Source organism: Zalophus californianus, chromosome 9 (genome assembly GCF_009762305.2).
Source record: "Zalophus californianus isolate mZalCal1 chromosome 9, mZalCal1.pri.v2, whole genome shotgun sequence".
Classification (NCBI taxonomy): Eukaryota; Metazoa; Chordata; class Mammalia; order Carnivora; family Otariidae; genus Zalophus; species Zalophus californianus.
The window spans coordinates 60632848-60646369 of NC_045603.1; the positions used below are offsets into that span (position 1 = coordinate 60632848).

A 13522-nucleotide genomic window follows, 5' to 3' on the forward strand; every position below is an offset into this window, starting at 1 on the left:
TAAATAAATCTTTTTTTTAAAGATTTTATTTATTTATTTGAGAGAGAGATTGAGAGAGAGAGAGTGAGCACATGGAGGGGGGAGTCAGAGGGAGAAGCAGGCTCCCCCTGAGCAAGGAGCCCGATGCGGGACTCGATCCTGGGACTCCAGGATCATGACCTGAGCCGAAGGCAGTCGCTTAACCAACTGAGCCACCCAGGCGCCCCTCAAATAAATAAATCTTAAAAAAAAAAAAAAGACAACTACCCCAGTCTCTTTAACTTTTTTTTAAGATTTTATTTATTTAAGGGGTGCCTGGGTGGCTCAGTCAGTTAAGCATCTGCCTTCAGCTCAGGTCATGATCCCAGCGTCCTGGGATCCAGGCCCGCATCGGGCAGCCTGCTCAGCGGGAAGCCTGCTTCTCCCTCTCCCTCTGCCCCTGCTGTGTTCCCTCTCGCACTGTGTCTCTCTCTGTCAAATAAATAAAATCTTTTAAAAAATAAATGAAACTTTTTGTAAAAAAATAAACAAAACAACAAAAAACCAAGAAGAGCTCTGGCAGGGAATAAGACAAAATAAGGAGAAGGAAATTAAGAGAAAGCAAATACAGGGTGATTTATTGAACTTTGTTCAAGTCCTTTAGGTGTCAGTTCTGGCCTTGATATTAGTAAGTTTTATTGGGTAACCCCAATTCATTGGAGTCATCTGAAGAGGAACAGCTTCCGGAAGTGAAAAATACAGCTTGGGGATTCCAGTTCCCTGGTGTGGGGGTGTGTGTATTAGAAACAATTTGAGATAGAAATAAAAAGAAGTCTGTCATTGGCAAAGGCAAGGAGCGGACCAAATACTGAAAGAGAGGAAAGGAAATTAAGAAAATGTTGGGGGGGAAAAAAAAAGAAAGAAAATGTTGGGACACTAACATTTCAGAAAAATAAATTTTTTAAGATTATATTTATTTATTTGACACAGAGAGAGCACAAGCAGGCAGAGCACCATGGAGAGGGAAAGGGAGAAGCAGGCTCCCTGATAAGCAGAGAGCCCAACATGGGGCCCCATCCCAGGACCCTGGGATCATGACCTAGACCAAAGGCAGACGCTTAACCAACTGAGCCACCAACGCACCCTCAAAAAAAATGTTTTAAGTTTTATTGATTTAAGTAATCTCTACACCCAACACGAGGCTCAAACTCACAACCCTGAGATCAAGAGCTGCATGCTCTTCTGACTGAGCTGACCAGGTGCCCCAGGACACTAACATTTCAAATCAAACTAAGGAGCGGGCTTACTGTGAGGCCTGTGCAGAAGATCAGATTAACCTCAAGATTTTGCACTTGGGGGTGCGGGGCGCCTGGGTGGCTCAGTCGTTAAGCATCTGCCTTCGGCTCAGGTCATGGTCCCAGGGTCCTGGAATCAAGCCACATGTCGGGCTCCCTGCTCCATGGGAAGCCTGCTTCTCCCTCTCCTACTCCCCCTGCTTGTGTTCCCTCTCTCGCTGTGTCTCTCTCCATCAAATAAATAAATAGAATCTTAAAAAAAAGAAAAAAAGATTTTGCTCTTGGGGGGTACCTGGGTGGCTCAGTCGGTTAAACGTCTGCCTTTGGCTCAGGTTATGATCCTGGGGTCCTGGGATGGAGCCCAGAGTCAGGCTCCCTACTCCACTGGGGAATATGTTGTCCCTCTCCCTCTGGCTCCATCTCCTCCCCCACTCATGCTCTCTCTCTCTCCCTCCCTCTCTCAAATAAATAAAAATCTTAAAAAAAAAAAAAGATTTTATACTTGGGTCATTTATACTCCAAAGACCCTGAGAGCTCAGGTGGAAGTGAGTAGCTATCCAAGAAGTCACCTCTAATGTGGAAGGCAAAAGAACGATCAAATAAAAGTTGATAAAATATGGGCACCCGGGTGGCTCAGTCAGTTAAGCGTCTGCCTTTGGCTCAGGTCATGATCCCAGGGTCCTGGGATCAAGCCACACATCAGGCTCCTTGCTCAGCAGGGAGTCTGCTTCTCCCTCTCCCTCTCCCTCTGTCACTCCTCCTGCTTGTGCTCTCTCTCTCTAAAAAGTAAATAAAATCTTTAAAAATTTTTTGATAAAATAACATCATCCTTTACTAACAATAGCATGGCTTCTCTTAGGGCTGGGCAACAGTTGCAGTCAGCTTTGAAAGAGAAAGATGAGATGCACTTAACAGCAATACCTGATTATTTTATGAATCAATAAATTCCTCTCAGAAGGGGAAAGAAGAGAGTGAGTTTGCCTAGAGCCATAAAGCAACCTGACATAGAGAGACAATTCCAAAAAGGCAGCAAACTAAAGACTCATCCCATGACTGGCAATCCCCAAAGCTAAAGTGTCCATTTGTATTTTAGATCTCACACGTTTCCTATCCTTTCCCATTCTCAATTGTGTGGAAACCTTGCTGTACTTTGTTTATAGTAAGAAGAGAATGGCAGACGGGCGCCTGGGTGGCTCAGTTGGTTGAGCGACTGCCTTCGGCTCAGGTCATGATCCTGGAGTCCCAGGATCGAGCTCCACGTCGGGCTCCCTGCTCAGCAGGGGGTCAGCTTCTCCCTCTGACCTTCTTCCCTCTCGTGCTCTCTATCTCTCATTCTCTCTCTCTCAAATAAATAAATAAAATCTTTAAAAAAAAAAAAAAGGAAGAAGAGAATGGCAGAATCCCAGACTCCCCTCGTGGACACAAGGTGGTGAAGGCATAAGACAAACACATTTGAGAACCATCTTTAGTGCTTTATATTGTTGCACAAAATAGGGCACAAACCCAATGCTCTCAGGAGACAGGAAGAAAGAAGGCACCAGGAAGTTGAAAGGATGATAAGACTAGGGAGTACAGGACCCATCTATAGGGAATGACGACTACTCAGGGCCAGAATTTCTGCCTTCAGGATTGTGAACCCACGCTACAGTTTCCAGCTGAAAATCTAAATCTTTATTGAAAATGTCTGATATTGGAGCACTTGGGTGGCGCAGTCGGCTAAGCATCCAACTCTTGGTTTTAGCTCAGGTCATAATCTCAGGGTTCTGAGATGAAGCCCCACATCAGGCTTCCTGCTGAATGCAGTCCACTCTCCTTCTCCCTCTGCCTCTCCTGCTTGTGTTCTCTCTCTAAAAATAAATAAATCTTTATTTTTTTAAAGATTTTATTTGTTTATTCATGAGAGACAGAGAGGGAGAGAGAGAAGCAGAGGGAGAAGCAGGCTCCCCGCTGAGCAGGGAGCCCGATGTGGGACTCAATCCCAGGACCCCAGGATCATGACCCGAGCCGAAGACAGATGCTTAACCATCTGAGCCACCCAGGTGCCCAATAAATAAATCTTTAAAAGAAAAAAAAGAAAATGTCTAATATTTAACACAGTGAGTGGGCCCTCCAAAAAAATTAAAAAAAAAAATACTCAGCCAGATACAGCTATGGGCATCCAATTTTCAACCTCTAGTTAAGATAAATGTCCAAAATGTTCACTGCAGTAGTTAAGTGTATAGCAAGACTGGAAACCATCTAAAATTCCAGCAATAAAAGATTGAATAAATTAAAACAAGGTTATATGCACTAGGACACTTGGTCACACACCCATGCGCGCGCACACACGCACAGATGAAGTCAACTTCAAAATAGATGGTTAAATGAGATAATGTTAGGTCCAAAAGAGGGCCTATAGCATGCTCCCATATAAAGTGGGGAATGGGGACAATAGTAATAATGTAGGATATAAATAAGGGGGGGCTTGACTATGCAAAGAATAGCTCTGGAAGTTTATAAAAATGTCTGGTAGTTGTGGTTGGCTTTGGGGAGGAAGCTGGTAATCTGAGGAGAGGAGAATCTTTTCGCTAAATATCCTATTAAAAATGTTACTATCTGGGCGCCTGGGTGGCTCAGTTGGTTAAGCAACTGCCTTCGGCTCAGGTCATGATCCTGGAGTCCCTGGATCGAGTCCCGCATCAGGCTCCCTGCTCAGCAGGGAGTCTGCTTCTCCCTCTGACCCTCCCCACTCTCATGTGCTCGCTCTCTCTCTCTCATTCTGTCTCAAATAAATAAAATCTTAAAAAAAAAAAAATGTTACCATCTGGGGCGCCTGGGTGGCTCAGTCAGTTAAGCATCTGCCTTTGGCTCAGGTCATGATCTCGGGGTCCTGGGATCTAGCCCCGCATCGGGCTCCCTGCTCAGTGGGGAGTCTGCTTCTCCCTCTGCCCCCCTCCCCCCTCCCCCCGTTTGTGCTCTACCTCTCTCTCAAATAAAACCTTTAAAAAAAATGTTACAGGGCGCCTGGGTGGCTCAGTCATTAGGCGTCTGCCTTCGGCTCGGGTCATGATCCCAGGGTCCTGGGATTGAGCCCCGTGTCAGGCTCCCTGCTCCGCCAGAAGCCTGCTTCTCCCTCTCCCACCGTCCCTGCTTGTGTTCCCTCTCTCGCTCTCTCTCTGTCAAATAAATAAAACCTTTAAAAAATAAATAAAAAATTTAAAAAATGTTACAATCTGGGGGCACCTGGGTGGCTCAGTCAGTTGAGTATCCTATTCTTGATTTCAGCTCAGGTGGTGATCTCAGGGTCAGTCCTATGTCTGGCTCCACGCTCAGTGGGGAGTCTGCTTAAAAGATTCACTTCCAGGCGCCTGGGTGGCTCAGTCGTTAAGCCTCTGCCTTCAGCTCAGGTCATGATCCCAGGGTCCTGGGATCGAGCCCTACATCGGGCTCCCTGCTTGGCCGGAAGCCTGCTTCTCCCTCCCCAACTCCCCCTGCTTGTGTTCCTGCTCTCGCTATCTCTCTCTCTCTGTGTCAAATAAATAAAATCTTTAAAAAAAGAAAAGATTCATTTCCTCTGCCCCTCCCCTCTCTAAAATAAATCAATCAATCTTTATTAAAAAAATGTTGCAATCTGGGGCACCTGACCGGTTGTCTTGGTAGAGCATCCAATTCTTGATCTCTGTGTTGTGAGTTCAGCCCACACTGGGCATAGAGCTCACTTAAAAAAAATTAAATTTTTTAAAAGATTTTTTATTTATTTATTTTTAAGTAATCTGAGCCTAGCTGGCTTGGAAGGAAGAGTCCTGGACTCTTCATCTTGGGGTTGTGAATTCAAGCCCTATATTGGGTATAGACATTACTTAAATAATTAAAACTAAAAAATTACAATCTTCTCCCCAAGTATATATATTACTTTTAGCTTTTAAAAAGTTAGTAAATTTGGGGGGCGCCTGGGTGGCTCAGTCGTTAAGTGTCTGCCTTCAGCTCAGGTCATGATCCCAGGGTCCCGGGCTCCCTGCTTGGCGGGGAGCCTGCTTCTCCCTATCCCACTCCCCCTGCTTGTGTTCCCTCTCTCGCTGTCTCTCTGTCAAATGAATAAATAAAATCTTAAAAAAAAAACTTAGTAAATTTTTGAGAAATAACAATAACAGAACAACAGCAAGGCGCTCTGCATATGGCTTAGAAATGCCAAGAAGGGGGATGTGTTCTCCATGGTTAAGAGTGGGGAGAAAGAGGGTCAGTGAGTTTTCTCCTTAATTTCTTGGCTTCTCTTTGTGTTTCCCCCTCTAACACTTCTGTGTCTCTCATTTCTAGTTTGTCAACATCTGTTTCTCTTCCCCTCACAATGCCCCTGTGCCCACATCTCCCTTCTCCTCAAAAAGGAGGAGCTGATGAATAAATGAAAACGGAGAATAACTGGAATATAACATTAGAATGGCCCCCAAATCCAGGACACTGGAAAAGCAGGCACACAATAAATGCTCAGTGTTAGCTGATATTATTTACCAACTGGGCACCTCCTACTTATCCTGAGGCACAGCCCAGACCTAGCTCATTTTCCCAGTGGCACCATCACTCCTTCCTTTGTTCCCCCACTGCTTGATCCATGTCTCTATTGTGGTCCTTTTTACAATATTATAATGACCTATTTACGTGTCCGTCTGCTCCATTCGATCTTGTGGATCACGAACAGCAGAGACAGTCTTATTCATCTTCGTAGGTTCAGCACCCAGAACAGAGTTATTTCCTCAATAAACAATTTTCTAGAAAACCAATCTAACCCCACTGGGAAACCTGTGATTCCCAAACATGCTACGGAACTTTATGACTCTGTACCTAAGCACACATGCCTTTCCTGGCTCTTCTACCCACCTCCACTTGGTAAATCCATTCTTTCGTTTTTTTCTGCTCATACTTTTCATGCTCCAGGCCCAAGAGGTAGCTGAAATGTCACTTTTCCTGTTAAGTCATCTTTGATCCCTCCTACCCTTCCCACTTATTTCTAGGTTTATATCCCTCTGGCATTTTATAACATCGATCCTTATTAATTAGTTCTCTTGGACACCTTTTTCCTTTCCTCAGCAGATCATTGAGAACCTGATGTGTAGTACCATGCATGGCATATAATAAATTAGGGGCCAACAATTCTGTGTATCATAATCACCCACATGTTTTCTTAAAAAAACTGATTTGGGGGGGGCCTAAGTGGCTCAGTCAGTTAAACATCCAACTCTTGATCTCAGCTCAGGTCTTGATCTCAGGGTCGTTGAGTTCAAGCCCCACATTGGGCTCCACACTGGGCATGGACCCTACTTTAAAAGAAAAAAACAAACAAAAAAACAAAACAAACAAAAAAACTGATTTGTAGGGCCCCATCCTTAAGAGCATCATTCAATAATTTTTTTTTTTAATTTTTAAAAAGATTTATCTATTTGAGAGACAGCGCGAGTAGAGCAAGGGGCAGAGGGAGAGACTATCCAAGCAAAATACCCCTGACCAAGAGGCTCAGTCTCACGAGCCATGACATCAGGATCTAAACCAAAACCAAGACTTGGATGCTTAACTGACTGAGCCACCCAGGCACCCCCTCAGTCAATAGATTTAAGGCAAAACTCAAAATTATTCTCACCCTGAGGGGCACCTGCGTGGCTCAGTCAGTTAAGCATCTGCCTTCAGCTCGGGTCATGATCCCAGGGTCCTGGGATCAAGCCCCGCGTCAGGCTCCCTGCTCAGCAGAGAGCCTGCTTCTCCCTCTCCCTCTGCCCACCACTCTGCCTACTTGTGCTCTCTCTCTGTGAAATAAATAAATAAAATCTTTAAAAAAATTTAAATTATTCTCACCCTGAAACTAGTAATACACTGTATGTTAACTAACTTGAATTAAAAAAAAAAAAATCACAGTACTCCAAATTATTCTCTGATAGCTGATGGGCAGCCAGGGTTAAGAACCTCTGTAGCAGATATGAAAACTTATGCTACAGACCTGTATCTTCATTGAAGGGAAGACAGTAAAGATCCATTCCAGTAGCCTGAACCAATTCTGAAGTTTCCTCCCACTTAAGAAACACAGGGACATAGGGACATATGGTGTCTTCCTCACTGATGTGCTGGTTCCTTACTATAAAACTGATACACTTTGGAGCGTCTATGGAAGGGCAGCAAAAGTAGTAGAATGTGCTGGGCCCAACCAAGGTAATGGCACAGGTGAACAGAGACCAGGAAAAAAAGCTTTATTTGGACTGAGAGGTGGAGAATGAGAAGGACCTAAGCCAGTCTATTGAACTAAGGAGTGAGATACCAAAATGGCAAGCAGAGCTTATCAGCCAAATGGACTCCACCTCCCAGCAGCCTTACAGTTAGTACAATCAATAAAGGCTGCTGGGAAATCTATTTGCCACTAAATCACCAAAGTGTGCCAGCCACCATTACAAAAACGGCACAGTTTCTTTTTTTCCATAATTAAATTTCCACACCTCCCAACTACAAGTATTACAAAAGAAAGTTTTAAAAAATCACATTTTACAGATCTTAAACTCATCTTTGGCATTCAGCTCCAAGGTCTCACCATCCTCAAAAAATAGTTCTCCTGCTAAACTCATCAGCTAAAAGTTCTACCCAAGTAGTGAGAAGACGGTCTTTGCTAGCCATGGCAATTCTTTTCCCATTCTCCCTAGCTGGTTAGGGCTGAACAGCAGAGTAAGGCTCAGACTGGGGGATGAGGGAGAAGGGGCACAAGGGCTAATTTTCCCCAGTACAAGATGGCATCTGAAGCTTGATGGGAGAGCAGAACTGGAGAGGCTTGAGGGAAGGGTCCAGGCCCTGTATTCAGTCAGAGTCACTGCTGGAAGAGGAGGAGGAGGAGGAGGAGGAATGCTGTAACGGGAAAGGGGAAAGGAGACAGCATCAGATCCAAGGACCTTTGATCACTCCATGGGACGTTCTTTGGTGCTCTACCCCTCCACCCAAGCACCCCTTGCTTCCTAAGAAGGTGAGGAGTCTTGAAACAGACTGTCCCTTAAACAGCAAAAGCAAACATTTCCTTCAGCAGCGAACATACAGGAATGGATTAAACCCTCCCAAATCAGTGCACAGAACTTCATACTGCTTTTGGAACATGTTTCTAATTTTCTTTACCTGAGCCAGTGCCTAGGCAGGGAATAAATTATAGGTACTAGCACACTATAGTGCTAGGAGACAGCTGCTACCATACAAATGCTTACTGACTGGTTGCATGGAATGTTCGTGTAGCTGTGGGTCTAAGACAAATGAGTAGAACCAGCATCTGGGTGCCCATCTATCTCCACTTTTTCCTAAGCCCCAAATGGGAGAAAGTGAGGAAGGTGGGAGAGAAGGTGAGGAGAGTCCTAGTCAAGGTTCTTTACATGCACACTTCCATCACAACTGTCATCAAAAACATTTTTTAGTCTCTCCAGGGTAATTTCTCCCCCCATTCAACCTCATCTTTCCTTCTCCTCAAATTTCTACCAAAGATCCATAACCAGGAAGTAGTGCCCAAAGCCCTAAGGCAAATAAACACTAGGCAGTAAAATGTAAATTAAGGTCTCCTCAAGATCCAGGCTGGTTCTGTCCTTCCAGAGTTGTTCTGAGAGCTACTTGTTAGTTAACACTCTTCCAGAACGTAGAAGATACTCGCCTTGGGGCTGAGCATGAAATTTAGGTTTTGTTTGAGGCTGAGGGTCACTGAGTCCTGCTGGGTGGTAGGACAAAAGGTCCCTGTAATTAACACAAAATCTTGAGAACACTGAAGTTGGGTGTGTCTAACTTGCTAAAACAAGCATCTGGGGATGGGAGTGGAGCAAAAGTTCTGGGAGAGAAACAGACAGGAAGGGCTTTGGATTCTGGTATCTATTCTAAGGCTCAGCGTAGCCCCTCCTTGACAGAAGGCCCCTTAGCCTAATATTTCAAGATGATCGGATTCTTACCAGCGGGAATACTTTACAAAGAAGAACCATCTACCAGAGCAACACAGTGGCTGCTCCATGTCCTCAGACTGCAAATCCCCCTTGCCCACTCCTGCTAGCCTAGTCCCTCTGTGGGGGCACCCCTTCCTAGCCAGGCTCCAGAGGGCACTGACCTTGCCATGCTTGTGGTGTTTGTGCATCTTTTTATGAGCTTTCTTCATCTTCTTCCGCATCTTCTTGTCCATCACCATTCCCGGTCCTACCATGCCGGGTGCCACGGGATTCACAAGAGGCATGCCAGGAGCAGGTGGTGGGTAGGGAGGTGGGTAGGGACCTAGGGGTTGGCATCCTGGATACCCTGGTTGTGGCACAGGATGAGGGGGCCCACCTGGGGGGAAAGCTGGATTCCCCTGGGGAACTCCTGGGGGAGTTGGAAAGGGGCCTGGAGGATAGGCAGGATTTACAGGTGGTGGATGGGAAGGATTGGAACCTTCAGGGTACCCAATGTTAGGGGGATATGGATTTGGTCCTGGCTGCCCTGATGGAAGAAGCAAAGAGTAAATTAAGATTAGAACAGCTCAAAGTCTTTGACAACAAACAAGGACAAAAAAGGGGATTCAGTTTCTCACTCAATACTTGAAGGGAAATGCAAAGGTGAGGAAGGGGAATGGGGCGGAGGGGAGACAAACCTGAATAGCAGAGAAAAGGTAAGAGCACGGGCAGGGCTGGGGAAGAGAGGGAAACTAGTGAAGTCTAAGGAAAGAGTACCGGTCAGCGGTGGTTTGACTGCTTTGGCAGGTGGGAGAGGGGGAGGAAAAACTGACAGAAACTTCCTACTGTGGGGCTCGTCTGAAAAAGGTTTGCGGTGGGAAAAGAGATCCCCCCAAACACCTACCCCCAAACACCTACCGGCATTGGGATTCCACATGTTCAGGTGTTTCCTCCGGCCTGAGGAGAAAGAAATGAAGGCAAAAAGCTGATGGCGCAGAGGTGGGAAGGGGATTTAAAGACCGAGCCCAAACCCAGTGCCTCTCGGAAAGACTCAAAGAACTACCACGACCTCCACATAGATATTTTTTTCCACCCGTTCCTTCGCCCTCAGCACCTATTTTTTTCCTTCTTTTCTAACTACTGGGATCTAGCTCCCAGGTCCCCTCCACCTTATACTACCTCTGGCCGCTGCTGGAGGTCTCTAACTCCTCAATAGAGGGGCAGAGTCCGCGAACTCACTGTCCTCATCCTTCACCTCCCTTTCCGTGACTGAGTCCGGAAGACTTTCAGCACCCAAAGGCTACGGAAGGATCTTAAACAATTTCACCACCCCCACCCCGGGAGTGGGGGAGGGAGTCAGGAGAAGGCGTTCAGAAAAGATCCTCAACCACTTACTTATGTAGGCACACCCCCTTCCACATTAAATAGGCCAAATAGAGATCCTGGCTCCTAGTTGCGAAGGGACCCCTGACCTACGGACGAGGAAAGGAGGAAATTGAGGAATCCAGATGCCCCGTCACCTTTATACCACAGCCTGAACTTGACTCATCTTTGGTTCTCACTTCCTGATCTCACTTCCCCGACCCTAGGCTTCAGCACCTGCCTCTGCTACCACCTAATTGGCAATCGCTTTGTCTTTCGGCGTAGTGATTGGAGAACACACACGTCAATCACTCTAGTCCCAGCTAGGCTGGTGGACAACGTTTGCAATAGGGGCGGAGCGGGGCTCTGCAGGGAACTAGGCTGGTGCAGAGGAGTGGGCGGTCCGGAAATCCCTGGGGGCGGGACCAAGAGAGATCTAGGAGAGGGCGGAGCCAGGTTATGAGCAAAGTCCCTTGAGAGGCAGCCAGGGAGGTCAGCCTGTGCCCCCTGAGCTCCTAGTCAGAGGTGGGTGCGACACCTTGTAAGGTGAATAATAACACCGTGGTAAGTATTGTAACACGGATATACGCAGAGCGCTTAAGAGAAGGCGGAGAGCTGCTGAGTCTCAACCCCCCGCCTCAATTTTGCCTCCTCCCGCCTATCCCCCGGTGGAAAGTAAAGAAACATTCTTGGGGGAAATACAAAGATTTCCTAATCCCTCGTAGGATTCCCTATCTCAGTTTTATACCTCCGCCCAGCTGTCGAATTGCATAAGGCAGAAACCAAGGAGGTCATGCTTGATGGCTCTCTCCTTCACCTTTCCCTTGTCCCCTTCCAACACCACGAAGAGTTCGTTTTCTCTCCCAAATAAATCTGAATTCCTTCCACTTCTCTCCATCTTCCCTGCTCCCAACCTGTCATCATCTCTCGACTGGATTGCTGCAATGTCCTCTTTAAAAAAAGAAGAAGAAATCGGGCACCTGGGTGGCTCAGTTGGTTAAGCAACTGCCTTCGGCTCAGGTCATGATCCTGGAGTCCCGGGATTGAGTCTCACATCGGGCTCCCTGCTCAGCAGGGAGTCTGCTTCTCCCTCTGACCCTCTTCCCTCTCGTGCTCTCTATCTCTCATTCTCTCTCTCTCAAATAAATAAATAAAATAAAATAAAAATAAATAAAAATAAATCACAATCAACAAGCTTGATTTAATAAACACAGAAATCCAGGCACCCAAAACTTAAAAATACTCATTCTTCCTAAGCATACTTAGAAGATTTATTTAAAAATTGGTCTCAACCAATATAATTCAAATTTCAAAGAATTGTACAATACATATCACATTCTCCACAATATAAAATATAAATACAAACATACATCTGGAAATTTAAGAAGACAAACAAAACGCCTTCCAAAGAACTCTGGGTTAAAGAATAAACCATGATGGAAATTAAATACTTTGAACTAAGCCATAATGAAAACATTACATACCAAATTTGTGGGATACAAAAAATAGGAAGAAGATAACTTTCATAATGAGTTTATCATCTTGAATTAAGGACTTTGATAGATCGTTTAAATATTTTTTATTTTGAAATAATTTTTAGACTCACGAGAATTTGCAAAGAGAAAAAACAGGAATTCCCATGTATTTTACCTTTACCGAGATTCCCCCAATGATAATATCTTACATAACTGAAGTACATTTTTTTAAAAAGATTTTATTTATTTATCTGACAGAGAGAGACACAGCGAGAGAGGGAACACAAGCAGGAGGAGTGGGAGAGGAAGAAGCAGGCTTCCCGCTGAGAAGGGAGCCCGATGCGGGGCTCAATCCCAGGACCCTGGGATCATGACCTGAGCTGAAGGCAGACATCTAATGACTAAGCCACCCAGGCACCGCATAACTATAGTACATTTTGATATACTTTCCTGTCAGCTTTGTACTAAACATTTGAGATGAATTAGAATATTTCCTATGTTTTCTTAAGCTCTAGGGCAATTTATATCTACACTATTTCTTTTTTTTTTTAAAGATTTTATTTATTTATTCATGAGAGACAGAGACAGAGACAGGCAGAGAGAGAAGCAGGCTCCCAAGGAGCAGGGAGCCCAATGCGGGACTCGATCCCAGGACCCTGGGATCATGACCTGAGCCGAAGGCAGACGCTTAACCATCTGAGCCACCCAGGCGCCCATACACTATTTTTTTCTGGGAAAATTGGGTTTGAAAGAAATTATTGATGTGTCTGTATGGGCATAATGCCTTTTAGAAGTTAAATATTTCAAACTATTTCTTTTTTTTAAGCAGCCTTAATGAGATATAGTTCATATACCATACAATCCATCTACATAAAGCATACAATTTGTTGGTTTTCAGCATATTCAGAGCACTGTGCAACCATCACCATTATCTAATGTTAGAATATTTTTGTGCCTCCTGAAAAGAATCCCACGCCCATTAGCAGTCAAGCAGGCAATCCTCATTCCCCTCCCTATTTCTCCTCATCCCCCACCCAGCTCTCAGTAACCATTAATCAACATTCTGTCTATAAATTTGCCTATTCTCGACATTTCATATAAATGGAAAATTGTACAATATGTGGACTTTTATGACTGGCTTCTTTCACTTAGCGTAATATTTTTAAGGTTCATCCATGTTGTCCTATGAATCAGTACTTCACTCCTTTTTATGAAGGAAGTACTAAATAACATGCCACTGAATGGATATACCACGTCTTGTATCTATTCATTGGATGATGGATATTTTAATTGTTTTTGCTTTTTGCCTATTATCAATACTGCTGCTATGACAATTCATGTACAAATTTTTGTTGAGCATATGTTTTCAATTCTATTGGGTATGCCTGCAAGAGGAATTCCTGGGTCATATGGTAACTCTGTGTTTCACTTTTCCAGGAACTGCCAGACTGTTTTCCAAAATAGCCACATCATTTTACATTCCCACCAGCAATGTAGAAAGGTTCCAATTTCTCCACATCTGGCCCAACACTTGTTACTG

General features: G+C 44.9%; 1 protein-coding gene across 2 annotated transcripts; it reads right to left on the reverse strand.

The window, feature by feature from the left end:
• Positions 1–7445: 7445 nt before the first annotated feature.
• Positions 7446–10734, reverse strand: PRR13 (proline rich 13). Of its 2 annotated transcripts, none has more exons than XM_027593940.2 (4): positions 10541–10734; positions 10064–10102; positions 9328–9692; positions 7446–8105 (listed from the first exon to the last, which is right to left on the reverse strand). In XM_027593940.2, the coding sequence occupies exons 2-4, from the start codon at positions 10080–10082 to the stop codon at positions 8058–8060; spliced, it is 432 nt and encodes a 143-aa protein (XP_027449741.1). In that variant the 5' UTR covers positions 10083–10102; positions 10541–10734; the 3' UTR covers positions 7446–8057. The 2 variants fall into 2 exon arrangements, with proteins under 2 accessions (XP_027449741.1, XP_027449742.1); XM_027593941.2 differs by lacking the exon at positions 10541–10734 and adding an exon at positions 10325–10502.
• Positions 10735–13522: the final 2788 nt, after the last annotated feature.

What these genes read in the sequence shown, in the direction of transcription:
- PRR13 (XM_027593940.2), bottom strand. An exon ending in AACACCACAAGCATGGCAAG is followed by an intron (nt 8,106 to 9,327) that starts GTCAGTGCCCTC and finishes TTCCCGTTACAG; the next exon opens with CATTCCTCCTCCTCCTCCTC.